Source organism: the organism of the source record quoted next (genome assembly GCF_019968955.1).
Source record: "MAG: Porospora cf. gigantea A chromosome Unknown PgA_NODE_263_length_25039_cov_333.611, whole genome shotgun sequence".
NCBI classification, from domain to species: domain Eukaryota; phylum Apicomplexa; class Conoidasida; order Eugregarinorida; family Porosporidae; genus Porospora; species Porospora cf. gigantea A.
Window position 1 is genome coordinate 1 of NW_027151549.1, and position 25,039 is coordinate 25,039.

General features: G+C 54.2%; 14 protein-coding genes across 27 annotated transcripts; 4 read left to right on the forward strand and 10 right to left on the reverse strand.

The window, feature by feature from the left end:
- Positions 1-163: 163 nt before the first annotated feature.
- On the reverse strand, positions 164-2,951 carry KVP18_004792 (uncharacterized protein; the record flags this gene model as incomplete). Of its 3 annotated transcripts, XM_067957762.1 has the most annotated exons (3): positions 164-962; positions 991-2,811; positions 2,839-2,951. In XM_067957762.1, 3 exons carry the CDS (start codon positions 2,949-2,951, stop codon positions 164-166), a joined length of 2,733 nt encoding a protein of 910 aa, XP_067810791.1. The 3 variants fall into 3 exon arrangements, with proteins under 3 accessions (XP_067810791.1, XP_067810790.1, XP_067810789.1); XM_067957761.1 differs by lacking the exons at positions 991-2,811; positions 2,839-2,951 and having other exon boundaries at positions 164-892; XM_067957760.1 differs by lacking the exons at positions 164-962; positions 2,839-2,951 and having other exon boundaries at positions 987-2,798.
- Positions 2,952-3,044: 93 nt separating this feature from the next.
- KVP18_004794 (uncharacterized protein) lies at positions 3,045-4,319 on the reverse strand (the record flags this gene model as incomplete). Of its 3 annotated transcripts, XM_067957766.1 has the most annotated exons (2): positions 3,045-3,633; positions 3,661-4,319. In XM_067957766.1, 2 exons carry the CDS (start codon positions 4,317-4,319, stop codon positions 3,045-3,047), a joined length of 1,248 nt encoding a protein of 415 aa, XP_067810795.1. The 3 variants fall into 3 exon arrangements, with proteins under 3 accessions (XP_067810795.1, XP_067810794.1, XP_067810793.1); XM_067957765.1 differs by lacking the exon at positions 3,661-4,319 and having other exon boundaries at positions 3,045-3,497; XM_067957764.1 differs by lacking the exon at positions 3,045-3,633 and having other exon boundaries at positions 3,657-4,319.
- Positions 4,320-4,456: 137 nt separating this feature from the next.
- On the reverse strand, positions 4,457-6,490 carry KVP18_004795 (uncharacterized protein; the record flags this gene model as incomplete). 2 transcript variants are annotated; one of them, XM_067957767.1, is made up of 1 exon in its annotated part: positions 4,457-6,490. In XM_067957767.1, one exon carries the CDS (start codon positions 6,488-6,490, stop codon positions 4,457-4,459), a length of 2,034 nt encoding a protein of 677 aa, XP_067810796.1. The 2 variants fall into 2 exon arrangements, with proteins under 2 accessions (XP_067810796.1, XP_067810797.1); XM_067957768.1 differs by having other exon boundaries at positions 4,457-6,454.
- Positions 6,491-6,670: 180 nt separating this feature from the next.
- KVP18_004802 (uncharacterized protein) lies at positions 6,671-8,370 on the forward strand (the record flags this gene model as incomplete). 2 transcript variants are annotated; one of them, XM_067957784.1, is made up of 6 exons in its annotated part: positions 6,671-6,843; positions 6,872-7,250; positions 7,299-7,521; positions 7,566-7,791; positions 7,820-7,962; positions 7,991-8,370. In XM_067957784.1, 6 exons carry the CDS (start codon positions 6,671-6,673, stop codon positions 8,368-8,370), a joined length of 1,524 nt encoding a protein of 507 aa, XP_067810811.1. The 2 variants fall into 2 exon arrangements, with proteins under 2 accessions (XP_067810811.1, XP_067810810.1); XM_067957783.1 differs by lacking the exons at positions 6,671-6,843; positions 6,872-7,250; positions 7,299-7,521; positions 7,566-7,791; positions 7,820-7,962 and having other exon boundaries at positions 8,191-8,370.
- A 32-nt stretch (positions 8,371-8,402) lies between these two features.
- KVP18_004798 (uncharacterized protein) lies at positions 8,403-9,925 on the forward strand (the record flags this gene model as incomplete). 2 transcript variants are annotated; one of them, XM_067957776.1, is made up of 3 exons in its annotated part: positions 8,403-8,957; positions 8,985-9,113; positions 9,140-9,925. In XM_067957776.1, the coding sequence occupies 3 exons, from the start codon at positions 8,403-8,405 to the stop codon at positions 9,923-9,925; spliced, it is 1,470 nt and encodes a 489-aa protein (XP_067810803.1). The 2 variants fall into 2 exon arrangements, with proteins under 2 accessions (XP_067810803.1, XP_067810802.1); XM_067957775.1 differs by lacking the exons at positions 8,985-9,113; positions 9,140-9,925 and having other exon boundaries at positions 8,403-8,984.
- Positions 9,926-10,152: 227 nt separating this feature from the next.
- Positions 10,153-10,983, reverse strand: KVP18_004791 (uncharacterized protein; the record flags this gene model as incomplete). Its single annotated transcript, XM_067957759.1, has 1 exon — positions 10,153-10,983. One exon carries the CDS (start codon positions 10,981-10,983, stop codon positions 10,153-10,155), a length of 831 nt encoding a protein of 276 aa, XP_067810788.1.
- Positions 10,984-11,073: 90 nt separating this feature from the next.
- Positions 11,074-12,553, reverse strand: KVP18_004799 (uncharacterized protein; the record flags this gene model as incomplete). Of its 2 annotated transcripts, none has more annotated exons than XM_067957777.1 (4): positions 11,074-11,613; positions 11,652-12,161; positions 12,184-12,433; positions 12,471-12,553. In XM_067957777.1, the coding sequence occupies 4 exons, from the start codon at positions 12,551-12,553 to the stop codon at positions 11,074-11,076; spliced, it is 1,383 nt and encodes a 460-aa protein (XP_067810804.1). The 2 variants fall into 2 exon arrangements, with proteins under 2 accessions (XP_067810804.1, XP_067810805.1); XM_067957778.1 differs by having other exon boundaries at positions 11,652-12,112; positions 12,141-12,433.
- Positions 12,554-12,600: 47 nt separating this feature from the next.
- Positions 12,601-13,497, forward strand: KVP18_004804 (uncharacterized protein; the record flags this gene model as incomplete). 2 transcript variants are annotated; one of them, XM_067957787.1, is made up of 5 exons in its annotated part: positions 12,601-12,647; positions 12,675-12,864; positions 12,891-12,984; positions 13,011-13,191; positions 13,221-13,497. In XM_067957787.1, the coding sequence occupies 5 exons, from the start codon at positions 12,601-12,603 to the stop codon at positions 13,495-13,497; spliced, it is 789 nt and encodes a 262-aa protein (XP_067810814.1). The 2 variants fall into 2 exon arrangements, with proteins under 2 accessions (XP_067810814.1, XP_067810813.1); XM_067957786.1 differs by lacking the exons at positions 12,601-12,647; positions 12,675-12,864; positions 12,891-12,984; positions 13,011-13,191 and having other exon boundaries at positions 13,240-13,497.
- KVP18_004796 (uncharacterized protein) lies at positions 12,932-13,213 on the reverse strand (the record flags this gene model as incomplete). The annotated part of the gene is made up of 1 exon (XM_067957769.1): positions 12,932-13,213. The coding sequence occupies one exon, from the start codon at positions 13,211-13,213 to the stop codon at positions 12,932-12,934; it is 282 nt and encodes a 93-aa protein (XP_067810798.1).
- A 34-nt stretch (positions 13,498-13,531) lies between the features above and the next one.
- KVP18_004800 (uncharacterized protein) lies at positions 13,532-17,011 on the reverse strand (the record flags this gene model as incomplete). Of its 3 annotated transcripts, XM_067957779.1 has the most annotated exons (3): positions 13,532-14,729; positions 14,758-14,919; positions 14,976-17,011. In XM_067957779.1, the coding sequence occupies 3 exons, from the start codon at positions 17,009-17,011 to the stop codon at positions 13,532-13,534; spliced, it is 3,396 nt and encodes a 1,131-aa protein (XP_067810806.1). The 3 variants fall into 3 exon arrangements, with proteins under 3 accessions (XP_067810806.1, XP_067810808.1, XP_067810807.1); XM_067957781.1 differs by lacking the exons at positions 14,758-14,919; positions 14,976-17,011 and having other exon boundaries at positions 13,532-14,509; XM_067957780.1 differs by lacking the exons at positions 13,532-14,729; positions 14,758-14,919 and having other exon boundaries at positions 14,972-16,759.
- Positions 17,012-17,094: 83 nt separating this feature from the next.
- KVP18_004803 (uncharacterized protein) lies at positions 17,095-17,472 on the reverse strand (the record flags this gene model as incomplete). Its single annotated transcript, XM_067957785.1, has 1 exon — positions 17,095-17,472. One exon carries the CDS (start codon positions 17,470-17,472, stop codon positions 17,095-17,097), a length of 378 nt encoding a protein of 125 aa, XP_067810812.1.
- A 172-nt stretch (positions 17,473-17,644) lies between these two features.
- Positions 17,645-20,137, forward strand: KVP18_004793 (uncharacterized protein; the record flags this gene model as incomplete). The annotated part of the gene is made up of 1 exon (XM_067957763.1): positions 17,645-20,137. One exon carries the CDS (start codon positions 17,645-17,647, stop codon positions 20,135-20,137), a length of 2,493 nt encoding a protein of 830 aa, XP_067810792.1.
- Positions 20,138-20,204: 67 nt separating this feature from the next.
- Positions 20,205-23,567, reverse strand: KVP18_004797 (uncharacterized protein; the record flags this gene model as incomplete). 3 transcript variants are annotated; one of them, XM_067957772.1, is made up of 3 exons in its annotated part: positions 20,205-23,149; positions 23,176-23,382; positions 23,423-23,567. In XM_067957772.1, 3 exons carry the CDS (start codon positions 23,565-23,567, stop codon positions 20,205-20,207), a joined length of 3,297 nt encoding a protein of 1,098 aa, XP_067810801.1. The 3 variants fall into 3 exon arrangements, with proteins under 3 accessions (XP_067810801.1, XP_067810800.1, XP_067810799.1); XM_067957770.1 differs by lacking the exon at positions 20,205-23,149 and having other exon boundaries at positions 23,159-23,382; XM_067957771.1 differs by lacking the exons at positions 23,176-23,382; positions 23,423-23,567 and having other exon boundaries at positions 20,205-22,925.
- Positions 23,568-23,603: 36 nt separating this feature from the next.
- KVP18_004801 (uncharacterized protein) lies at positions 23,604-24,470 on the reverse strand (the record flags this gene model as incomplete). Its single annotated transcript, XM_067957782.1, has 1 exon — positions 23,604-24,470. The coding sequence occupies one exon, from the start codon at positions 24,468-24,470 to the stop codon at positions 23,604-23,606; it is 867 nt and encodes a 288-aa protein (XP_067810809.1).
- Positions 24,471-25,039: the final 569 nt, after the last annotated feature.

Sequence of the window (25,039 nt, forward strand, 5' to 3'; positions counted from 1 at the left end):
ACAATTTAAGGTATATATGCAAGTAATTAATGAATATTGCTAATGATGTGAAAAATTTCAACTTTGAAAGATTATTATTTGTGTTCAGATTAATGCATTTTCCAACAGAAATTTAGGTTTATTTAATTTAGGAAGGTTTTGCGTTGCCAAAATCGATTTTCACTCATCGCCACGCGGCATTGACCAGCATGAGACCTTTCCGATACTGAAGATCCCTGTGCATCTGAATCACCGCCCCACTGGCACTTTTAATCCAGGCAATGGCTTGCACCTCCGTGAGGAGCAGCGATGCGACGACAGCTTCAGCTGGGAGACCCAGTCCAGCAGCCTTCACGAGCATCACGGGCACACCAAACTTGGCCAGCAGAAGCGCCTTCCGACGCGCAGCCGAGGTTATTCGACCGTTGGTATGGGTGGGGGCTTGAGTGCTCATGCGATACCACGCATCTACGCGTCTCATGGTATGTGCAGCCTCAAGCCTGGCTGCCAGCAGCTGTATGATAAAGCCTCGGAAGTAGAGCATTGCGAGACGGACACTTCGGGAGGATATGGAGCTTCCGTGGTACAAGGTGGCAAGTGTCATCTCGAACACGAGACCGGCAAGTAACGGCTCCAGGATCCAATACACGGCCGTGATCTTCAACCACGTACCCATTCCCCCTTCGAACCAGCTCAACGACACTGATACCTGGAGCATACAGAGGGCCGCCGCCACTGCGATGTCAGAAGAGGACATGCAGAAGACGAGTGGCAGGCCGAAACTGACACTGGCCAACACCATGGCCACTGCGCCAAGCAACAACGCTGCCAACTTTCCAGTCTCCGGAGGGCCAAAGTGAGGGCGAGTCAGCGCTTCCGGTAGCGCGCGAGTGTCGAAGCCAAACACCAGCATGGAGCCCAGACGAATGCCTTCAGTGTACCCAGTCCGACGTAGGGCTGTCGCCAACCAGATCCGCAGGTGACTGTATAAAGGGCGACGGGCAGACTCACAGGTCAATGAAGTACAGCCACTCAAACCTAACGCCTTCTTTTCGCTGGAAGGTCCGTACAATCAGGGCAGCGCCGCTGATTGTACAGAGACCAGCGAGCACCCGCTGACAGACGTGGGAGTGGACGTGGCCCCAGTAGGCTGTGACGGCCAGGCTTAGTCTGAGGGGGGCCTGGACACAGCAGGCGATGAGAGCGGAGTGGAGCAGAGTCACGGCAGCTAGACTGGTGCCGTAGTTCTTCTGGATGATTTGGATGATTAGCCCTGAGGTGATCTGCGATTGGGTGTAAGGCCTTGAGTGCACGCGTGTCTGCTCGCTGACAGCGATTTCTGACAACTGGTCGCCGGCAAGTACGTGCCTGTGTGCAAACAAAGCCGCCAGGATGTGGCTATTCGAGTAGATCCACCTGTGGCCCTCGAAGCTGGTGAGCCCAACGCACTGCGTCTCCAAATAGCATGCAGCGCGGCAGTACAGCTGACCTATTGCGAGCATCTGAGCCACTTCCTGCCAACCTACGAACGACCCCTGCAGAGGGGCACAGATTGCCCACCCAGCAGCCAGAGGCAACAGCAGCTGATTCGCTCCCAGAACGAAGAGCGATATGCTGCTGAGGAGACGCTCGATCACTTGGACAGGCAAAACCAGCACCGGATGGGCGCGCCCAGTAATCTGCCTCTGAATGAGTCCGACAAGAACGGGAAGCGAACCGAGGTGGAGTAAAACAGAGCCCAGGCAGGCGGCTGCACCTACCCAACCCATAATCAGCATCAGTATCCAGTACGCAGGACCCTCCGGCCAGATTTTTAGGATTGGTCGCTCGGCAGTCGGGTCAACGGAAAGAGTAAATGTTGGACTGACCGTTGACCTTCCCGCAACCAGCACAGTTGCCGTGAGAAGGGGCTCCTCTGCCGCCACGAGGGAGCCCTTGGGCAGAGGCAGCAGCCGTGTTGTAGGTCCTATTCCAAAGACATCAACAGCATTGCGGAGGCAGTGCGCTAACGCTGAGCCAACATCCACATTTATGACCCTAGACATGGCACCGTTATGTTTTGGCCAGGTCGGTTGAATGCTCCAAGCACCCGCACCATTGAATCCGTCGAAGCACTGATCCTTGACTGATAAGTCGTTAAGCAGAGACTTTTGGTACAGATGAAGTTCTCGGAACATCATTCGGTTGAAGGCGTCAGCACCCAGCATCGATGGTACGATCCCCGCCAGCAGCGTAGTAAGAATCACGAACCACCCGACCAGCCCCGAGCTGAGACAAAGAAATCTAACGCTCATCTTCTCTTCCTCCTCGGTCACTTCGGAGTTCCAAGCCTTCAGGAATGTGGCTGGAGACGCTTCCGGAGGTTTCAGCAGACTAGGGGACTCGTGAAACACCTCAGGCATGTCCACATCTTGAGACGCAGCGAGGCTTTCATGGGATACTCTCACTGCGAATATCAGTTCTTCGACGCCTGGAATTCGGAACCGGAAATGGACTAGCACCACATAGCTCAAGACAAGGCCCGTCACCCAGCGAGATAAATGCGACTCGACCTCCACTGGCTCCCCGCCGTATATCCCCATGAAGACGCGTCGAAACCCTCGGAACAGAACGCAACACATCAGCCCCACAACGTAGGGGTAGGCGGCAATCAGACCGATCGTAACCGCGTGCGTAGCTCCGCGACGCGCGCCAACCCGCGCAAGGCACAGGAGACTGCGAAGACCAGTCGTTAACGCACATTGCCTACCCTTCGGTCTGTAGGCCGACTGAAAAAGCACAGGGTGGTGACATATCTCACAGATCTCAGTGCGTTTCATGGCGAACCAGCGTCTGATTGACCTCACCCCCAAAACTCACACCAAGCACTCAGAGTGGACGAACTGAATGGAGCCGCTGCATCGACAAGGCCGATAGAGGGGACCTTGGACCGTGCCGGACCCACCACATATGCGACAGTAGTTATCATCCATGGTGCAGGAATATTCTGACATAGGCTGGAAAGGTGCGCAGGCTGGAATGGGTGTGATTTCGCAGGCGGGTGCTCGGAAGTCATGTGAGTGTTTTCAAACCATCAAAACCTTTAACATCGTCCCGAGTCTACGCTTCATCAGCGACACCAGCACTTCCAGTCGCTCGCGCTGCTCACTTCCCTTCAACCCGAGTGACTCTACCAGGTAGATGTACTGAGCCAGTGACGGATCGAAAAGATGCGGTCTGTGTGCCTCGATTGACAAGGCGCCGACCCAGAGCAGGAACAACACCATCAAGCAGGCCACGCACGTCCACGGCAATATCCAGCTCCCTCTCCGCTCCATCCTGGCAACAGCCACTGTGAAGTCGCCAGCACCTACCGCCACCGTGCGGTCGTCAATGAAGGCAACAGACGAAGGGGGGTAATCCTCATCGCAATTTCCGAATCCGCGAGTGTACTGCTCCAGCTTCTGGAGGTCGGCGTCGAGAATGAGCACATCAGTGACTGTGGTGACAGCAACTAAACCTGATGGTGATACTGCCATCCCAAAAAATCGAGAGGCTCCACGCAGGACGAAAGTCTTGTTAATCTCAAACTGTCTCGATCCAAGCGAGCCCTTGAACAAGTACGCGTCCTTCTTTATGTGACCCGTGATCAAAATTTCACCAGAACTCAGACGACTGTGTTGACGGTGGGCTCACACCTACTTAGTGCATTTAGGTATAACCTGCTGGCCCTTAACAGTCAGTGTGGTTTCGAATTGAAAGCCCGCAGCTCCGTACACTCGCAACGCGCCGTTACGCCCCACGCAAAGGAGCGAGTTCCCCACGAAGACTGCATCAGTGGCGCCTGATTTGCCGAAAGCCAAAGCATCCGACATGAGTTCCATGGGTGGGAGGTTGGGGCTGGTGGGCAGCTTCCACATCGAAACTGACCCATCGGATAAAACGATTCCGATGGTTAAACTGGTCTCGTGGAGAGCGACCACGTCAACCTGCGCCTTGCATTGAGTCACCGGCCATGAGAGGATCTCGTGCATCCTCGGTGAGGTAGCTATGACACGCATGAACCGTCCCACACCCCCGATAAGGCACTCCCCCTGCCACCTCAACGTCTGGAGACCATCGAAGATGCCCTCAGGGAGCGATTCGGTTAATGTCATACCCATCGAGGTCAGCGCCCTGCCTCGCACCAACTGTCGGCGGCGACCCACCACGAAGTCTGAGTACGCCATGCTATACCTTTCAAGTACATTGGGTATACCGTACTCAGCACCGCCCCCGCCTCCAGAGACATACAAATCGCCAGCAGACGCGACCAGAGTGAACACCGGAAAGTCAGTGAAGAAGACCTTCTGAGCGACCATAATCGTGGAAAAACACAGAAGTTTGGACTGTCGACAGCTTCGGAAGGTTGCCCGGTGACCCCACCAGATTAGCTACAAGGTGCACAAACAAGATAAGTCGAGATGCCGGCACTCTCAGGTTTAAAGGAATTACGACATTACGTCGTGATGAAACAATGCGCATGAATGTACCGGTCTTTGCCTGACAAGAAGGACTTGACGCACTTATTCTCCAGTTCCAGCTGCTTGCAGGCGCTGACGACCGAGCCCTCGCTACACCGGTGGTACAAGCGGCAGGCCGAAAACACTTCTTGGACTGTGGGACCAGTAGCGTGGCCTTGCGGCTCGATTCGACTCCGACTGCGGATTTCGCGGTCGACAATATCCTTCAGGAGAGCTCTACGGTTACGTCCGAAGTAGTAGACGTAAACGCCGACACCTAACAACAGCACGAGGACTCTTCGAAGGCTGAGGAGCTTCCGCAGTGTCAAGGAGGAGAGGTAGTTGCCAGTATGTTTCACGCCTTCGTCACTGATCCTCACATAGGGGTGGACTGCCAACTCCTTTAAGACAGCCTCGAAGTCAGTATCCGAGAGGCGCAGAGTATTTTGCAGGATCTCCTGTCTTACGGAAGTGTTCCGCGCTTTGATAAGCGTACGCACAGCCTTCTCGGTGTAGGCGTGTAGTGCTCGACTTCGACGACTTAGGTCAGGCACGCATGTAGGACGTCTAGCATCCTTGTGAAACAGCCGGTACCCTTCTATACAGCTGACGTTGCCGTTGCTACAGGTGCCATGGGGGGGGCAGCGAGTGCAAGGGGCGTCGTCCATCATCGACGCGCCAACATCGCAGTACACAGCCGCTGGCGTGCGAAGCACCTTCACGGAGACCAGACAGACCACCAGCACAGCCGTCCAGACATTGCACAGGACCAGCGGGTTCCGTCGTTGGGAGGAAACGCGGACGGGGGAGCGAGGAGACTCGTACTCGTACTCTGCTGGTTGTCTTCGAGACAGCAACCAGGATGCCACTCGCAGTGGAAGCCTCAGCAACCCCCAGACAACGCGATGGACTACATGTGGTGGATCTGGCGAGGGCAAGGGGAGAATCGGGGTGGGTCGCTCGTCCTCGAATTCGCTTTCGATATGCACGGCGTCTGCTCGGACCACAGAGGGCGTTCTGGGTCTCGAGACGACATGCTCGGTGACCTGTCTGGAAGGAGTGAACGCACGGCTGGAATTGGATTGCATGGACAGTCGTCTGGAGTCGTATGCGTACTGGCCACTGATGACGGATTCCGACGACCTCCTCCGGCACCTGGAATCGGTCTCGCTCTCTGGGGGGCTAACATAGGAGCTCGTTTCCTTCGAGGACTCTCGTCTTGGGCCGCCCCTAGCCTCCCGACTGTAAACGTCAAAAGGGACCCGTCGGCCTACGCGACCCACTGGCGAGAGGTCTGGAGTCGGCGAGAAGATGCGATTCATAAGAGGAGAAGTGCGAGTTTTCACTGCGGTCGGATCTATGAACTCGTGCAGTGGAGGAGGTACGCGTTGCGGCTCTTTTTCCTGTCGCCTGCGTACTGGTACGGAATACCCCAACGACGATCCTCCTCTCGAAGTGTCAAACCAGTCCAAATAGTTGGGCCTCTGGGGGTCCTCAGGTGAAGCCAACGTATGAATCCGCCTGAGAGGTGGGGCTGGGCCTAACAGAGCGTCATCATTCCTAGCCCGTGATTGGTTTGCTGGTCGCGCGAGAATCGAGTTTGCGCTGGCACTATCGGACTCTGACGTACCCTCATTTATCAGCTCCTTCGCTGACATCACCTTGTAGCGGCCTGCGATGCTCTGCCGGGCCCTACGCGAAACAGACTCAATCGGTTCGAGCTCCTCGACTTTCGGACACGGAATGCGGGGCTGCTGCTTGTCAGGCTGCCGGTTTTCCTCGCCTGTCTGGCTGCGTCGCAGCATGGACGTCACCGCCTTGTCGTCCATGGTGATGCTGGAACGACGGCCAGTCATCTTCGGCGTGCACGCGCCCATGATCTCTGCGTACTTGTCATTCAAATTGTAGTAACAGAGCAGCACTAAGTCGTCTTTGACGCGTCTGCGGGGCACCTCGACTCCAGCGGCAGTCAAAATTCGTTGCAACTGCGCCATTGTAAAGGACCTCCACTTCTCCGCAGAAGACGACATAAATCGATTAATAGAATTTCATTAATGACATGGGTGGTATTGGCTTTCAATTACGCCACAACGAATAAGTAGGATTAATTGAAAAAATATCCCCCCCCAGTGGCGCAGCGTCAGGAGTCGATAATGCTCCAACCAAGCGGCGTCGTTCCTTTTTAAGTGCACCTTTGGGAAAACCGGAATATGTTCTACGCCTCGCGGACATCAGCACCCCAAAACGTGGCTGCCATGCGGCTCTATGCCATTTGGACCTACCGCAAGCAGCAGCTGGTAGCCGCGATGCATGTGGGCACAGGAGTCTGTCTGACAGCCATGCTCTCGGCTTTGTGGTGGGGCAACCACTCGATATCCGTGATGTGAGTGGCCTCTGCTGGCCTCACGCAGCGGGGCCTACGTATGGAGCGTATTGGTGCTGCCTTATCTCTACGCCTGGATGACTCACTACGCAGGAGCCAGAGTGACAAGAAGGGCGCCCACATCCGTCTCTTCCCTCGTTCAAGCGCTGCTGATGGGTGATCCTGAATCTGCACTTGCGCCTCTTGGACAGACTGGAGTCACGGACGTGGAGTTGCCCTCGGAGTCACCTGACGTGTCGTCTCCGTGGAGGGGCGAAGGCCCAGCTGAGAGAGCCGTCTCGCAGATACCTAGCGGTGGTATGCTGTTCTTCCTCTCTTGCTTTCTGGATTTACTTTTTTCAATTTCTCTCTTGGCCCCGTTAATTGAATGCTACAAACTGCCCCCCTTGGATGTCCACATGAAACGAGTGAGTGCAGCCCAGAGTATTTCCGCGCCTTTGTTATCCTAATTCCAGGACGGCCCAGAACCGGAATCAGTTCCCGCTTGGCAACTGGGGTCCATGACCTTCGCCAACATCGAAGATCTTTTTCCCTCAGCTGAGGCAGACGCCCCGCTGCTGGAGGGCCCTAATGCTACAGTTCCGTTGCTTGATCGAAGGAGCTTTGCCGAGGCCGTCCGCTGCATTCCTTTGAGCGCCCTCCTCCTTACGGTTCTTGCCATCTTCAGTTGCATAAGAGGTGGGCTGCCTCGGTTGGAGGTCACGAGCTGTGAGAGTTCATAGGCGTGCTCATCAGCGGCTATTGTCTGGACATCGGCCTATCATCTGCAAGGTCCGCCACCCTACGTGGTATGGTGTGCCAGCACCCTAATTCTGGTAGCCGCAGTGCGTGGGTAGTGCTGCTCAACTCGAATCCAGAGGTCGGGGTGGTCGCTTACGTCACCACCGTTGACGCGTACATCTTCTGCCTGGAACCTCGAGGTATGCGTTTGGACCTCTTCCCACTATGGTGCGATCCTAGGCAATTCCGTACCCAGCGTTCCTGGAAGCCGAGTGGTGGCACTCATCAACTTGACAGGTGTGCTTTTTGGGCTGGCCCAGGCAATCGACACGGTGGTGACGCCCATCATTCCGATGCTGCTCCCAGAGTTGATAGGGAAGCTGGGAGTGATTTCGGGTTGTGAGTTTCAGTGTTGTGTTATACCCAGTCGTGTTGCTTTTCCCTGGGTTGCTCTTCTGCACGGCCATCTCGAATCAGAACAGCCTCTACGTTAACTTTACTCTGGGTATCACTACAGTGCTTATGGGACCGTTACCGCTCCTGGTTCTTGGCAACACTCCTAGCGCTTCTTTTGCAGTTAACAGGGCTTCTCAGATCAGCGTGATGCGCCTGCGCGTTTTCTTTTTCATGATCGTGTCGCTGATGACCTTCACAGCAAGCGCCCCTGGTGAGTCCAACTCCAGTGACACCACACGAAGTCTGCTTCTGGTGTGCATTGTCGCGTCTTTCGTCCTGCAGATCGTCCAGAAAGCCACTCTGAAAGCTGTGGAGCTTACGCGCATACACGCTGGCGTGGAATGGGAGTAGACCCAGAGCATTTGTGACTAAAATATTGGAAAATGCGCACCGACCGTTTAATATTGACCTGGAATCGCAATTGCATCGCCGACGTGGGCGACGTTGTTGACGATATCGCCAGGACGGCTCCCGCCCTCCGCGACGCAATGAACTCTCGCGCCCACCAGCTGAGTTTGGATAGGCGCCCGCCCCGTCGCCGTCCTCCATTCGACGTTGAGACGCTTTCAAGTTTCAGAGATGGTGTTTTGGGAGCGGCGATGGCGCTGATCGAGGCCGAAGGGAATGAGTTGACTGCGACTTTCCTTCCACACACCGGAATCGACATTGTTTTAGGGTCCGGCCTTGACGGCATCGTGAGTGTGTTCCAAAACGTGGAATGTGCCTCAGTCAACTGGGACATTACAGGTCCTCCCAGCACGACGACCTCCTCTTTGGCGATGCCTTCCGAAGCAAATACGCCTGTAGATTGGCTGACGAGCACTTCAAACTTTCAAGACACATTTGCGGCACTGGAGTGGTATATGGGGGGGTACTTACGTAACGACGTCCGAGTTGGAACTAATTTTCTGCATGCCTGGAACGACAACACAGTTGAGGTGAGGTTGTCGTGGTTGCGGTACTAGGCAGAGCCTGTGAGAGTTGCAATTCTGGGAGGTGGTTGCACTCCATCGATATCCGACATCCGGTGGTTCACCGTTCCTCAGTGCGATATATATGGTACTGGGAAGCAAGGCAAGGACTGCATTGGATGGGTGAGCGCGTCTGATCTCTCATACAGAACTTTTATGAAGATTCGGCCCTACTTGACTCGACACACGTCACAGGTGATCTTCACGCCACGCTGATCGCCAGCATCACCAACAATCAGGGGTTCACCGCGACCTGCAATCGCTGCGAAGCCTTCTGCGCCCGCATCACAGACAACGAGGAGCTCGCGAGGGTGTCTGCGTTGGTGACTGCGCAGGACTGGGCGTACGGGCACGGCGGATTCAAACTGCTGTTGCATGAGCACTCGTTCCCCAGCGACTCCGCGGCCTTCCGAATGGCGTTCGACTCGCTGTACGCGAACAATCATATTTCGGTCGTACCGGCAGGAGATAATTCCTGCAGCATTAACGACGAAGACTGCAGGTCGTACCCTGCCCTCTACTCACAGCTCTACGAGACAGTGATCGCCGTTGGTGGGTCTGGGCGTGCAGGTGCCAGAGCGCCGGCAAGTAATTGGGCTCCTTGGTTAGACGCCATGGCTCCGAGCGAGGCGTTGGCGGGATGTGCGACTTTCTCCTGTGGCGGTTTCAGGGTGTGGAGCGGGACGTCTGGAGCAGCGGCCCTTGTAGCAGCAGCTGTCGGTCATACGTGGTCGCTTTACCCGAGCTACACGGCAACTTTGTGGAAATCTGCACTGGTAAACTCCAGCTCTATTGCGAATCCGGAGGACGCCTCAGCAGGACTTCTGGACGTGAGAGCCCTGAGTAAGCTCGTAGAATTAGAGACTGGTGGTTGGCAAAATGGTGCAGGTGCTCGTCTGCTTGCCATCTTCCCCTTGTTCGGCTTGTTGATATGACCTGTATGTGATCTATGTTTTTTTTTGGCGGTGTCTACTGTTCCGATTGATCTGGTTTATTCCGGAATCCACCGCACTACTGAATTAATGACGTTGTAGTTCCGCCTTAGACCATGGACGAAGATACAACAAATAGTCGACGAATCTTACAAACGCACAATAATAATATCTTCCAACAGACAAAAACAAGACAAGAAAAATCGCTAAAGAAGACGCCGGTGCTATCATCAGTCACACAACCGACCGTTGAACAGAGGTGTGCTTACCGACCAGTCCACCTTCAAGTGAAGCAGTAATCCCAGCCGGAGGAAAAAGAGCAGGCAGATGACCACGGCTGGCACTGTGAGGTAGTAGATGAGCTCTGCAGGGTCCCGAGGGAACACCAGGAAGAAGTCGTCCTTGTGTTGGCGCGTGAGTCCAGACATAGCGGAAATTCCGAACGGAATGACAAAGAATCTTAAGCTGGTTCCGAAATCGAAGACCCAGTCCTGTTGGCGGGGGAACAGGCGAGGTCTCTGCACTGCTTTAAAGAATGACAGCCTGTGGAGGTAAGTGTTTAGCTGGGTGGATGGGGAGGAGGGGGAGCAGCCCCCTAAAGTGACTCGACGACTGCGAACGGCGATGATGAGGCGCCGAAGCGTCTCCACGCATTCTGATCGCCGACGAGGGCGAGGGGCGAAGAGGTATCGATACGCGTTGGCGTTGAGGCCTAGTCCGACAAGCAAACCACTGGCTACTGCGGCAAGCCATATTTCTGTTGGCGCGCCTTTGTGCGTTCTGCTCACCAGAACGAGCCAGTACACAGCATAGGTCCACAGGATGAGGAAGGGCGCCTCTGTCATGAAAAACACGAGGCTGTGAGCTCGAGCAAGCGGAATCGGAGGAGGCACCCGAGTGTTCAGGGAAGGGCTCAGCAACAGGGCTTCAAGTTCAGCCTCCGCTGTACGGCAGTCCTCGCATGTCTGGAGCCTTTCGAGCAGGTCGACGTCCTCTGACTGCGACCACTCTTTGAAGAGCCACCAGGAGAGAGGAGAGTTCGCGATGCTAACAGCCACCATGTTCTGATATTTTTGATTAATATGACAACTATTCGTGCCGATTCCGTCAGACTGTGCAATTTCACATCATCATTAAAAAGATCTGGAAAGCTAGTGACCGAACCGAACCCCTAAATTCCCCAGACCCAAATGGACCCCATTCTGTTGAGGCAGCATAGCGGCCGGCACCTCCTCTAGGAAACTGAGCGGGAACCAGCCCGACTCGTTGGGGTTTTGGACTGAGGTGACCCACCACCACCCACTCGGGTCCTCTCGCTCGACCGTCACGAACGCACCCACTGACAGCCGTGCAAATTGCTCCCCGGGACTCGGCTCCTGGCTGAAATGCTGACTCACACGGTACAGCTTGGGTGCCGGTTCGTCGAGGTCCGACTCGACTTTCTGGAGGCTGCGGTGCCGGCGGACCGCGGGATGGGTCTTCTGAGGCGGCACTGCAGTCTCGTCATGTCTCTCGTCTCGGCTGCGGATGAGACCATCCAAAAGGTTTGTCACTGTGTGGGATATGTCCTCTGGCGCCTTCTTGGTTTTCAGCATCTGTTGCAGTTTGTCAGGCACGTCAGGCGCCTTGTCCTGCCTCTGGTCAAACACGGCGGCACCTACGCTACCGATACGCGTGATCTCAGACAGGAACTGGGGCAAATAAATGAAGTACGCTCATGGATGCCTACCTTTTTATCGGACCTCAGTTTGGCGACTTCCTCTGACAGGCGGGCACTGAGAAATTTGAAGTGCTGAAGTTCATTAGCCAGCTTGGCGTTCAGGACCAGCGTTTCTTCCAGTAGAGTCTTCAGCAGGCGGACTTCGCTTTGAGACTGGCCTTTGGGATCGCCGGCGGGGGCAGTCGCCACTCCTACTAAGGTGTCAAGGGCTGTCTGCACTATGGGCAAGCTCCTCATGAGTTGCTGGAAGAATTGTTGCACCACCACACCGCAAGTTTCGGCCTCAAAGGATGCGGTTCTGCTGGCGGGTTCCTTCTTCGGCAGCGCGAGCTGGGGCGCGATCACATTCGGAGGGTGCGTGACGTCCACGATTTCGAAATCAGTCAACTGCTCCCCGGAGGATCTGTAGTACGATTTTAGGGAAAAGTTGGAGAGGGCCACTGATTTAGTAAACTCGTCGTAACCACTTTCTGTGTAAGCTGTATCCTCCTCGCTCACTCCAAGCGATAAGAACGTCGCCTCCGAAAGTTGGAAGCTCCACTTTCTTTTTGGCCTTCTTGGTGTAGCACTCGGAGTTGGCCTCCAACAGACGCGTCAATCGCAAGTTGACGCATTTGTCCAGTGGATTAGCCATGATGATCGGCCCCTCTCCCACTCGGCCTAGATCTTTCGCGAGTGGCCACACTCGCAAAGACGCAGTGCCGGTTTTGTCGAGGACCCGCTGAGCCTCTAGCTGAAGGCCCTCGACTTTAGCAGTAGTCAGCGCGGTCTGCAAGCGGTCCTCCTCTATGCTGCAGAGGATGAGGGAGATTTTAAGATTCTGCTTACCTAAGTCCGTCAGGCAGTGTGAGTGCGATCTCATGGGCGGACTGGTCGGAATTAGCCGGCAACAAGACGGTTAGAAGACGCATCCTAAATAGGTAATTTAACCGTCGATTTTGTAGGTGAGCACGTTGAAATGCTTGCGCCCTACACTCCACCTCAATTTCGAGACTGGCTTGGCAGGTGGGCCTCGTGAAGCATCTGAACCAGCTGGAGGAGCTGGTCTGTGACTCGCGCTTGGGGGGTGGTGGATTTTGAGTACAACGTGGCACAGGTGGTTTACCTCTTTTCCAACCCTCGCAAACTGACTAACTTCTCCGAGTTTCGGAGACACGTCAAAGGCAGGATGTCCCGAGACGACCCCTCCTTTGCCCTGGTTTTGGCGTTCTTCATTGGCATGGTGGGTGGGATTGTCGCGCTTCACAGACGGATCTAGCCTACACATTCGCTCTCGGCTTGAGCTGGTATCAGACAGCGCTTTCTGTGTTGTGGTCCACTGGAGTGGTGTTTGGGTTCGGAAGTGAGATGATCTGGCCTAGCACACAGGCGTGGTGATTGCCAGTGTGTGTTTCTATATCGTGAACCACGTGGGCGTCGTCAGGTACAGCGCAGGTGGCTCTGGCTTTGGGTGGGACCAGGCAGCCGACGATCATACGGTCACCCAAGCAGAGTGGATATACTGTTTCGATGTGCACTGTAATGCAATCTTCCCTGGATTCGTCATAGAGTGAGCACTGTATGTACGACATGACACAGTTGCGTAGGCGGGTACTTCATGCTGCCGCTACTATGGTCCGCGAAACCGCCTAGGATCGCCCTCATATTGGGCAACCTGATGTCAGGCTTAGGCTGGATGTACTACGGCTACATCATGGTGCTTGGAATGTCAGCGCTGCCCTTTGTCAAACGGCCTGAAGTCTTCCTCGTGGCGTCCGTGTTCTGGTGCCTAGTCTTGGTTCTGGCTTCAGTAGCCGGGGTAAACTGCATGGCGTACGAGATTCGAGGGTGGACAGGAGTTTTTATGCTGACGTGAGATGCAATCCGTTTATGCGTGGCTGTCGTTGAAATCATACAATCTCAAACATCTTGGTTGGACCTGACGACCCCCGCAAAATGGCGGGGTCGTCGGGAGCGTTGCTGAAAAAGAAGTACAGCCCAGTGGTGGCTTCGCGAAAGTAAGTTAGGAGGCCTGCATCAATCTGCGCAAAGATCGCCGCATCAGCCTCCTTTACCAATGTGCCGGTCGAACTGACGTATGTGCCCTCTTTGCAGCTTCTACTCTTGATAAATGCGTCCGTGATGCAGTCCATAATCAGCGACGAGGTACCGCTTTTAGAGATAAAATTGGGTTCCATGATTATCTTCAAGTGGCACATCTTGGACGTACTTTTGTAAGAAACGGATTTGCACCCGAAATTTCGACTCAGGTAGCACCGCTTGACGCACTCCTCTATAGTCTCGACGTCCTCCACGGCCTGCATGTCATAAGCTGCAATGTCGCGGTTTGTAAGATAGCACTCCGGTTTGACATCCAGTTCTACATCGGCTAACGATGTTTGGTCCGTAAGGCAGGACATCCTCAGCGCATGAAACTTCTTGCTCCTTCTTCCTTTGTATTCCGACTTCATGTGGCAGATAGATAATCCGGGCTCATACGTTACGTATTCACACCCCGTGACACGGGAGCAGGCTATTGCGCAGTCCTCAAGGCTCGCAATATCAAGTTGCTGGTTCATGTTGTCGGTGTAAACCTCCATGTTCCAAAGGAGGCACAGAGGATTGATGGGGTCGCCCTCACGGAACAGCTTGCCAACGTTTGCAGACCCGCATGCGCTCACTTGGATCTTAACTCCGTCACGGACGGGAATGAGGTTGAAGGTGGTGTCCGGGATCGGACTCACACCAAGTTTGTCGGTTGCTGTAATATAACGCTTCCCACAGTTGGCCGAGCACCAGTCCGGGTCGTCATCCCAGCCCACTGTGAGGTGCACGTTGCTTCTGCCGAATATGTAGTCTCTACTGCGATCACAGCTTAGTCTAAACATAGCCGCCTGATCCGCATCGTTCTCCACACCTGGACCAGGCAGGTGAAGATTGCACCTGCGGTCCTTAGGGTGATATGACCCAGCAACACAGCCGGCTGTGCTGTCGTTCCTGCAAGCGTCCACGCAATTTTGCCGTCTATCAACATGCAGGAATTGGGCGTAGGCAAGCGACTTCTCTCTTTTTTTCTGGAGATCACAGCGTGGGGAGTGGACAATGTCACTGAGTGATGTGCTCGCTTCGAACTCACGTGGGGTCGAATTTGTGAGTAGAGCCCGCGTAGCGCCAAGGTCGATAGTACTTCGGGTAGAGGCAGCCAAGATCCACACTCACCGTATTGGGATCGTACTTTTGACCTCCAGCCGCCCGAAGCAACGTGCACTCACTTGTAGAAGTGTCGAAGTTCACCAGTCTGAAACGGATGCATGGGAACACAAAGGGAAACAAAAGTAAAACGAGCTGACTCACGAACAGAGATTGGCCCTGTCCTCCACACAGTTCCGAACGCAGTCCTCGACATCCTTGGCGGTGGTCTTTTTCGTGTTTGTATAGAACTCCCAATCCGAGTGCGGAGGACCCATCAGCGACACATTGTACTTCAGACACCGCAAGAGCGAGGGATCAGTAGGGTCGGAGTGTGCCGCCAGCGGGACTGGCGGCGGTTGGGGTGGGAGCAGTGGCGATTTGACGAAGCAAGAGAGAAATCCGGACACAACACCATCAACTGGCACTGTCCGATTGTCTTGGTACTTCATCCAGCACTCGCGTAAAACGGCAGAATAGCTGAACCCTACGCATACCGGATCCCACCAGCAATCGCGCAGGCATTGCTCCTTACTGGGGCTGTTACTAACAGCGCCCCCTTGCATACCTCTTATGTTCAAATTCTGCAGGAAGCAAGCGGGGTCTGGAATGAAGGGCAGCGGCGGGGCTGTGGTGGTCGTAGTGGTGCCGTTGATAGCACACAGCATGGAGACAGACACCTTCGACTCGTCAGGGGAAAAACCGCTGACTCTTCGCAGATGACAATCCTTGGTGGAGGGGTCATAAGTGAAATAAGCGCAGCCCCTCGACTTCTGCTGAGCGCAATCCTTGTAGCAGTCATCCACAGATTCTACTGCTTGAGTAAGTAGCAAGTCCTCTTCATTTTTTCCTGAGGATTTAGTTTGGCAAAATGACGGAACCGAAAGAGCTGGCGGTAGCGGGGGGGGGCGAATCGGTATATTATTATGGCACCTAAAGCCACCAATCAAATCGCTAGATGCTTTGAGTTGCGGGGCGTAGTCTTGGATGCGACACCTGCCGCTCCCTACTTCATATGTCCAAGCTTCGCACTGATAGATCCCAAGGCACTCATGGAGGCAGTCTTCAGCTCGCGGTGAGAAGACTTGTCTGACTTGATCCCCTATGTGGCCGAGGCCCTTTCGTACACATGGTGGTACTGTAAGAATCTCGTAATCTCTGGTAGTTGTCGTGGTAGTTGTAGTCGTCGTGGTGGTAGTGACGAAGCAGCTCAGTTTGCCAGTTACGAAACCCTCCTTAGTAACCCGGTCACTGGTCTTGTCCTTTAGATGGCAAACTTTGTTGTGGGCGTCTAACACGAAGTACTGGCACGCCCCTTGGTTTTCCCAGCAACGACGAAGGCATACAGTAGTGTCGCCCACGTTATCATACGTTGCAATGTCCTCTTCCCCGAGGAGGGTGGCGTTGTACTCAAAGCAGTCAGTATTCAAATTGAAGGGAAGCGTATCTGTTGTGGTTGTAGTGGTTGTTGTGGTTGTCGTGGTTGTCGTGGTTGTCGTGGTTGTGGTTGTCGTGGTGGTTGGTGTAGTTGTGGTAGTGGTTGTCGTAGTGGTTGTGGTGGTTGGCGTAGTTGTGGTAGTGGTTGTGGTGGTGGTAGTGGTTGTCGTTGTTGCAATAGTAGTTATTGAGGGGGTGGTTGGGTTAGGTGTCGGCGACGTCGTTGTTGGCGTTGTATCCCCTGTTGGAAACCCGCAATCCGTGCTCATCATGCTCATGGCCCTATCATGGGCCGCTTTGCATCCTTTATAAACTTTTGAGAGCCCATCGCAGACATCGATCCATGCAGGATTCTCTGAGAACGCAAAGCCGAACTTAATGTTGGGTCCTATATTACATTCCTCGTCAAAGGCGCAGTCCGTCATTTGATCCTTGACGTGTGCAAGGGCCATATCGCATGGCGCCGCAGCAATCGCCTTGCAGTAGGTCTGCCATGTTGGAAGACTGTCCATATCAAACGACGCCAAGAACACATCCGCCTTGCTACAAGCATCAGGGTTAGTCAATCCACAGTCGAGACCCGCGTTCGATGCGGTGGAGAAGGCGTCCGAACAAGAAGAAGTCGAACTAATTACAGCGTCACACCAGGTCTCTACGCTCGGATAGTCGGCAAAAGAAAACTCCGCGCCTCCTCTGTTGAACGACTCGCGTTGAGGGCAGATACCTATGGCACGGGTTGCCAGCAGGGCAGTCAATACTCTCATAGTCGTTTATTAATACTGTAAATGTCTCGTATCACGCTGACGAATTGAATACAGCAACATATCTAATTTTCAGGTGAGGCCATTCAGCCGTCCGGGATCTGCCCCCCAAAAAAGAATTTCACCCTCTGCATAACCGAGTCCTTCGCTGCGTCATAAGGCTCAGATTTAGACGGGATCTCCAGAACTGTGGGCACGATCGCTGTGTGCATGTCCACGACATGACGAATCTGTTCGGCCACATGCTGGTTGATGAGGACTACGGCCACGTCCTGACGAGTGGTGAAGGCCTTAAAAGTGTCTTCAATATCGCTTTGGCGCGTCTTGGGCGTGACCACCTGGAAGTTGGTGCGGCCTTGACCATCCTTCGTGCCAATGCCAGCCATCAAGAATCCAACCACAGTGTCCTCATCTCCGATCACAGCCACTTTGAGTCCCGTGGCGCCTTGAAACTTCTTGACCATTTATCTAATATTAAGATGCCCACAACGGTCGAGGCTTGGAGCCCAGAGATGTTCGCGGGGCTTGGATATTGGGATCGGATCATTGGGACTGGACTTCCGGCAAGCTCATTTATGGCATGATCGAAATCGTCACACCCCTCATATAGCACCAATACAGTCATATTCTACAGTTATGCCCCCGAAGACCAAGACCAAGCAATTCCGCACAGCCAGCTCTCTTGTGGATGTTGTGGATGAGGCCGGAAAGGCCAGGTCTAGATTCACCATCTGGTCAAGCAAGGGTCCTGGAGTTGACAAGAACGGCGACATTCTGTTCGTCAAGTGTTTGACTCAGCCCGGCAGCACCTTAAAGGATATCAAGGTCAAGCAGATCGAACCAAAGGACCCGAAGGAGGAGGTCTACACCGTAGTTCAGGCGGACGCCTACAATCTAAACGAGAACATAGGTTACGAAGATGTCAGCGACATTGGAAACCTACCACACAAGAACGATGCCTGCGTGCTGGAGTTCTTGCGAGCCAGAATGAAGCTGGGGCTCATATATTCCTCCGCTGACCCTTTGTTAGTCGCTGTCAATCCGTTTAAGGATCTCAAGAACGCCACCGATGCACACATTGCCGGCTACAGAGATGCTCCTCACGCCGCTCGTCTGGCTCCACACATCTTCAAGACCGCAAGGGTTGCGTTGGATACCCTCCACGGAATCAAGAAAAGCCAGACGGTGATCGTTTCGGGCGAGTCGGGTGCTGGGAAGACTGAAGCCACCAAGCAAATTATGAGGTACTTCGCTTCTGCCAAGACTGGCGGAATTGACCTTCGAATTCAGGATGCCGTACTTGCTGCAAATCCTGTCCTCGAGGCCTTCGGAAACGCGAAGACCACCAACAATAATAACTCGTCTCGTTTCGGGCGGTTTATGATGCTGGACGTTGTCAAGGGCGGTGGTATTCGCTACGGCAAGGTGCAGAACTTCCTGTTGGAGAAGTCGAGAGTGGTGATGCAGGACTCGAGCGAGAGATCCTATCACATTTTCTATCAACTTCTGAAGAGTGCCTCCTCCGAATGTCGCCGAGACCTGAAGCTGCTGGGCTTGAAGGAATACGCCATGCTCAACCCAAACTGCACTGACGCTGACGGCATCGATGATGTGGCCGACTTCAAAGATGTCAAGCGTGCTTTCGATATCATGCAGCTCACCAAGCCTGAGCAGAACCAGATCCTCAAAATCATTTCGGGCGTCCTCTTGCTTGGTAACGCCAAGATTGATGGTGTGAGTCGCGACGGACTCACCGACGCTGCGGAGGTCAGCAAAACCACTAAGCGGCACCTGCTTGATGCGTGTGAGTTGCTTGCACTAGATGTGGAGGCCATTGAAGACGCTATCTGTCGGAAGCATATGAAAATTGGCGAGTCGGTCGTCCATTCATCGTTTGATAAGTCCACGGCTGAGATGCTCCGGGGCTCACTTTCAAAGGGCTTGTACGATGCTCTGTTTGGTTGGATCGTGAAGAAGCTAAACGTGAACATCGAGCCGACGGCTGGGTTCACTCAGTTTATGGGTATGCTAGACATCTTCGGATTCGAGGTGTTCCCTAACAATTCTTTGGAACAGCTTTTCATCAACATCACCAACGAGAAACTCCAAAAGAACTTCGTAGACGTCGTGTTTGACCGGGAGACGAAGCTTTACAGGGCTGAGGGTATTTCCGACGCGAAAATCGACTGGACCACAAACGATGACGTCATCAACATGCTCACAGGGAGGCAGTCGTTGATGAGCGTATTGGAGGACCAGTGCCTCGTTTCAGGCGGAACGGATGAGAAGATGCTCTCCACCGCCAAGCAGGCGCTGCAGAACGAGGCTACCTTCGTGTGTGGGAAGTATGGCAGCGAAGACAGGTTCACAGTGGAGCATACTATCGGACGCATAGACTACGTGATCAAGGACTTCATTTTCAAGAATCGGGATGTGTTGAGGGCTGAGTTGATCGACGTCATTCAAGCCTCCCCCAACCCAGTCACCTCCGATCTCTTTGCAGGCGTGAAGAAGGAGAAGGGAAAACTGGCCAAAGGGGAGCTGATTGGATCACAGTTCCTTCTGCAGCTCAATAGCCTCATGGGCATCATTAACAACACCGAACCGCATTTCGTGCGTTGCATCAAGCCGAACGACCTTAAGCGTCCGCTAACCTTCCACGATGCCAAGGTACTTGTGCAGCTGTACGCCCTGTCTATCATGGACGCGCTGAAGCTGAAAGAACTGGGATTCTCTTACCGAAGGGAGTTCAATGAGTTCATTCAGCAGTACAAGTTCGTGAATTTGGGGCTCGTTGGCGGCTCCGAAGAGCCGCGTATCCGCGCAGAGAAGATGGTCGCCTGCACGAAGGTTAAGAAGGCGGACTTCCGTCTGGGCAAAACCATGATCTTCATGAAACCTAGCGCTGTGAAGAGGGTAGATGAAGCGCAGCGCGACGCGCTGAGTGCCTGGCTGCCTATCGTGAACATCATCGAGGCCATCAAGCAGAAACAGTCTTTGCGGAAGAGCTACCTAGGGCGTCGATGCAACACCGTTCGGGTGCAGGCGCTGTGCAGGAGGTATATCGCCACGAAAAGTCTGACGGTTAAGCCACGTGGGTTTGATGAAACTCTCAGGGCCGCATTTTAAGCCTGCGGTCCTGGAGCTAAGAACTTTATGGTACCTTCGCCTCACCATACCATGTACTGTCATTGATTTACGTCTGAAGCTCGCGGACGGCTTTTGTCAGAGTGCCCAAAGTCTTCTCTTCGATCTTCTCCAGGCCAGCCACGAACTCGGCGACACTCAGGCGCTGAACGCCAGGCTCGCCGGTCATGTAGTCAAACAGATGTTGGCAATGGAAGCGCTTCCACTTGAGTCGTACGGCTGGCAGTATCGTGGTTCTTAAGGTGGTAGGCGTCACTTCACTGTTTAGATCAGGGTGATCTTCTTGCAGAGATGCCGCCACCGCTTCTGGGTCCACGTTGGACTTCAGCAGGGTTTTCACCACGAACTGCAGAGCGTTGAACCCTCTCCGATCAATGGATTGTCCGTCTACGCTGAACGTGTCGAACCATGTCTGCACGTCCTCCTCCTTCTGCACGTTAATTCCGAGACGAGTGAGCAGGCGGAAAAGGCTCGGGAGATGCATGACTCCGTCGTCACCAAGGTGCATGCGGTCCCAGAAGCCGTCTATCTGCGCCTGAACATCTTCTGGTGCCTGGTCGTACTCCAGCTGCATCGAGTTCAGTAATTCCTCGCCACCTTTCTTAACCTGCATGAGAGTGGAACGCGTCTTAAGTGCGTCAACAAGGGTGGCAAACCGGCGAATGGTTAGGTTACGGTTCTCCTGCCAGACCTTTGAAAGCAGCAAGTCGTCTATGAGCATTTGCTCATAGTAGATATGCCCTTGCAACCACAGGATGTAGGGGACCAGGGCAAAGTACAGTCCGCTGATAAGAGACGTTATGAGTATGGGCCATGGCTTGTATTGGTGCCTCCATAACTCTGGACTCGTCTCGCACAGGAACACTACGTAAGCCAACGTGCTCGTGTGTACCAGGGAGTTCCACTGGAGCCAACGAGCGCTGATACCCCTGCTTCGGCGCCCAAACCACAACAAAGACTCTTGTTTGTTAGGCCAACAGGTTCCTCGGATCAGAGGTTGCAGTTTCTTTGGTAGGAAGGAGCGGGCTTGCTGATTCAACATGTACTTGGGTTCCAACTCAGGGTTCTGTCTGCTGAAGGTTTCATCGTCGTCGTGATACGCAACGTACTCCTTCACGCTGTGTGGCAGCAGTTGGCGTCGAAGGAAGAACAGCCGTATGGCCAGCAGGATCATCAAGAACAGTGGGACGCAGTGAATGCTCAAGACGACGATCACCTGAGTGCCCTGACGAATGGTCCTGAATGGAGCAAAACACAGCAGAGAGCACCCGCAAATGATGAGTCCGACACGGTTCAGCCTGACGACTTCCATGGCCGCCGTCACCATGGACGCGAAGGAATACTTTGAGTACCAGAAGCCCTGCGGGTCGAGACCATCCACAGCGATGTCGTGGATACTTCGGCAAAACATGAGCCTCCGTGCAGCGAACTGCGCCTTCCAGCTGTGCTCGTGAAGCGTGAGCGCCTCTGACGAGCGGGTATCCACCGATTCCAGCCGCCGCCGAACGAAGAACACACCAACAGTCACGCACAGCACGAGACCCGCGTAGCACACCAGAAAGTAGGTACACATGAGCATGACGTCCATGACGATGTCGTTGATCTCCGAAGTCGCGTAGGAGGAGTCTCCACGGACGATCTCTACGCCCGTCATGAGCAGGTGCACGAACCACACACCCACGAAGTCGAAGTGGAGGGCCACCTCGATGATCGCGAGCACCAGCCCAATGATTGCCAGCTGCCTGAAGACCATACGCAACATCTCTATCGCAATGAAGTCTTCCGAGGCCTCCACGCCTCGCGTGATGCGGTTGACAAGGAACTGCATTATAGCGCCAACGAAGTACAGGATGACGAACAACACCAGCAGGATCCAAGCTTTGTTGGAGTCGTACTGACTAAGGGCGTCGATGTACTGCTCACTAGCCGCGCACTCCTCTGGTCCGAGGGCTTCAAAGTCGCAATCAGGCTTTACCATGTCTCCCAGCAGATTGAGCAGGTTTTTGTTTCGGCCGCTGGCAAAGCCCTCGGACTTGACGAGGTCCACGATGTTGGCTGAGCCGAAGGTTTCGGTGACCATCATTGCTCCTCGGCTGGCGTCCTGAATGACCACGATCGTGTCATGGGGTACATGGTCGAGCTCAGTGATCTCCGAGAAGGGAGAGAGCGGAAGTACCTTCTGCTGGAGGTCCTTCAGGCTGCTCAGAGTGCCCATGTCGCCAAAAGTGTCATCCATGCGAGCCTTAACCACGCTGGCCCGTAATTCGGCAGCGATGGATCCTGGCATTACTGGGATCAGCATCACGGTCCCATCACGCTCGAGAACCACGGTAAAGGCGCGTTTGACTCGAACGGTGGAGCCGGGCTTGATACCCAGTTCATGAATGCTCTTGGCAGGGTAGGGAGGGGCGAACACGTCTTCGGGACCGACTGAGAAGTTCCTGTCGGGGTTAGGGCCTTCTAGGTTTTTGCCAGCCGCAAGCGCGAATATTATTGCTTCAGGTTTTTGGTCCTTGCCCACCATCACCTGCGCCTCCTTATCGTTTGGCAGGATCGCGTTGATTTCGACTGTGTCAAGCCCTGCTGCGTGCCGTTTGACAGGAGCCTTATTGGTCGCGTCCAGGATAGCTCCACGGGGTATGTTCAACTGAGCCAACGTCTTGTCGTTGGGGTGGCCAGACAAGTCGAGTGTGTCCGCCGGGATTCCCACCATGGGAGCCGCCTTCTCCTTTACTCTCTTGATAGGATCATCGTTAGCCACATCGTCCATTGGAAATTTCTTTCCGTCGCCCGTTCGTCTGATTATGACTCGTGGAGTTGGACCACATCTCACAGTTGCGCCCACGGGTAAGGAGCTTACCGTGGTATCCTCCATCGGGTGGATGACCACGAAATCTCCAGCCTTCCCTCCTATTTTGGCCGATGCTGCTGGGAGCAAGCTCTCAAGCGACGAGTTTTCTGGGGCGTCCTTCGAGTCCAGTTGTGCGGTTTTGTCTGTGTCTATCATCGCTTTCTCTCACTGTCAGGTGAAAAGACGAACTTGACTCTGTAGTCGATGGCCTTGTCCAGATAACTGTGGTCCCACCCGTCACCCTTCAGTCCGCGACCCAGCGCACGAAGGTGCTCCGGCGTCTTCGCCAGACTCTTGGACCTGTTCACGTATTTAAGCACCGGGTCAGGCGGCTGGGAGATCTGCTCTTTGTGAACCAAGGGCCCTAGATGTGTCGCTGGGACACAAAATTAGGTGAGGGGATCGGGGGCACTTACTGTAGTGGGGAATGCCGGTAGGCATGACTGGTTCGACGGCCAGAGTCACGCCAGCAGTGCAAAATATTAGGAAGCGCATCTGAAACAGGCTGCGAATCTGGTTTCGCACACACACAACGCAGTTCGATGTGAGATCAGACACCATAATTTCTTGAGCCTAACGTTTCTGGCTTCATCTACATCACCTACCCGTCTTGCGGCGCTTTGAATGCTTCACAGGAGGGCGCCCTCGTTTGCGAGTGTTCGGGAGAGCGTCGTCACTGAGCTCAATGACGAGCTCTTGTGGTTTAAGGTGGTTGTCGCAGTCGCCAGTTGCTGGAAGTCGTTTGGTCTTGGCGCCTTTCGGCTTGGCTTTAACACTGGTGTCCTTTGGCTTGGTTGTGGCGCCTTTTGGCTTGGCTTTAACACTGGTGTCCTTTGGCTTGGTTGTGGCGCCTTTTGGCGATTTGACCTTTGGCTTGGTCGTGGCGTTTTTTAATGACTGGGAGTCGACCTTTGCACTAGAATTCTCAGGCTCCACAGAATTGACCTTAGCACCATCATGCTTCGTAGGCCTCCGTTTTGATGTGGAGCTGACCCTTGAATCAGACGACTGTGTTCCGGGCACCGAGGGCTTAACCTTCGTCTTGGTGTCGTTTAGAGTTGAGGGTTCGACGTCTGCCGGTTTCACCTGCTCTGGATCAGGAGCCTGTGAAGTGTGGAACTGCACCAAACGACCTGCCACCGCTTTGTCTACCCGCGGCTGCATGCCCTCGACGCTCTCCTTCTGGCTCAGCTCCTGGTACCGTCGATAGACACTCTTAACTCGTGTGAGTTCATTGGTGCAAGGTGAATCCGCTGGCCGCAACCCATGAAACCGCAACATGCTAAACTCGACGGACATCAAAACCAGCGAGAGCACCAAGTTCAGCTTGGCGCCTTCCTTCACGGAGACAGCCGACATTAGCCCCTCGAGGGTGCCGTCTGGGCTGGCTTGACGGAGACGGCCCATGCAGCTCGTGACGGCAGCGACCTCCGATTCGAGATCGGGGAACGACAACTCCGCCATTATATCGCATTTAGCGTGTCTGCGCACGACCGCTGCTGTTGGAATGCGACTGCTGCCAGCACACCGATTGTCTGCACTATTGATAGCGGACCTGAAACATCAACTTTTGTGAGGTGACTCGCCAGTGCTTTCAGTTGCATGTACGTAGCGATGACGTGTGCTTGCTAACATTACCCCACAAAAAGTAAATTTAATTGTTATGAGTGTGATACGTAAGGACTCGAAATAATAGACATCCTTGATGGTTCGCGCAGCTTCTTCTTCTCTCCTCGGCGCCAATACCGGCAAGACATCTCACTACAGCGTGAGTCAAATCTTGGCCGAGAGAGAGCATGACGACTTCCTGCAAAGAAAGACACGCCTCGTGTGTACCATGGGTCCCGCTTGCTGGGAGGTGGACACTCTGGTGACCATGATCAACGAAGGGATGACCGTTGCCCGGTTCAACTTCTCTCATGCTGACCACGACACGCATACCAAGACTCTTGGCCGAGTCAGAGAGGCTGCCAAGATAACGGGGAAGCATGTTGGCATCTTGCTGGACACCAAGGGCCCCGAGATCAGAACGG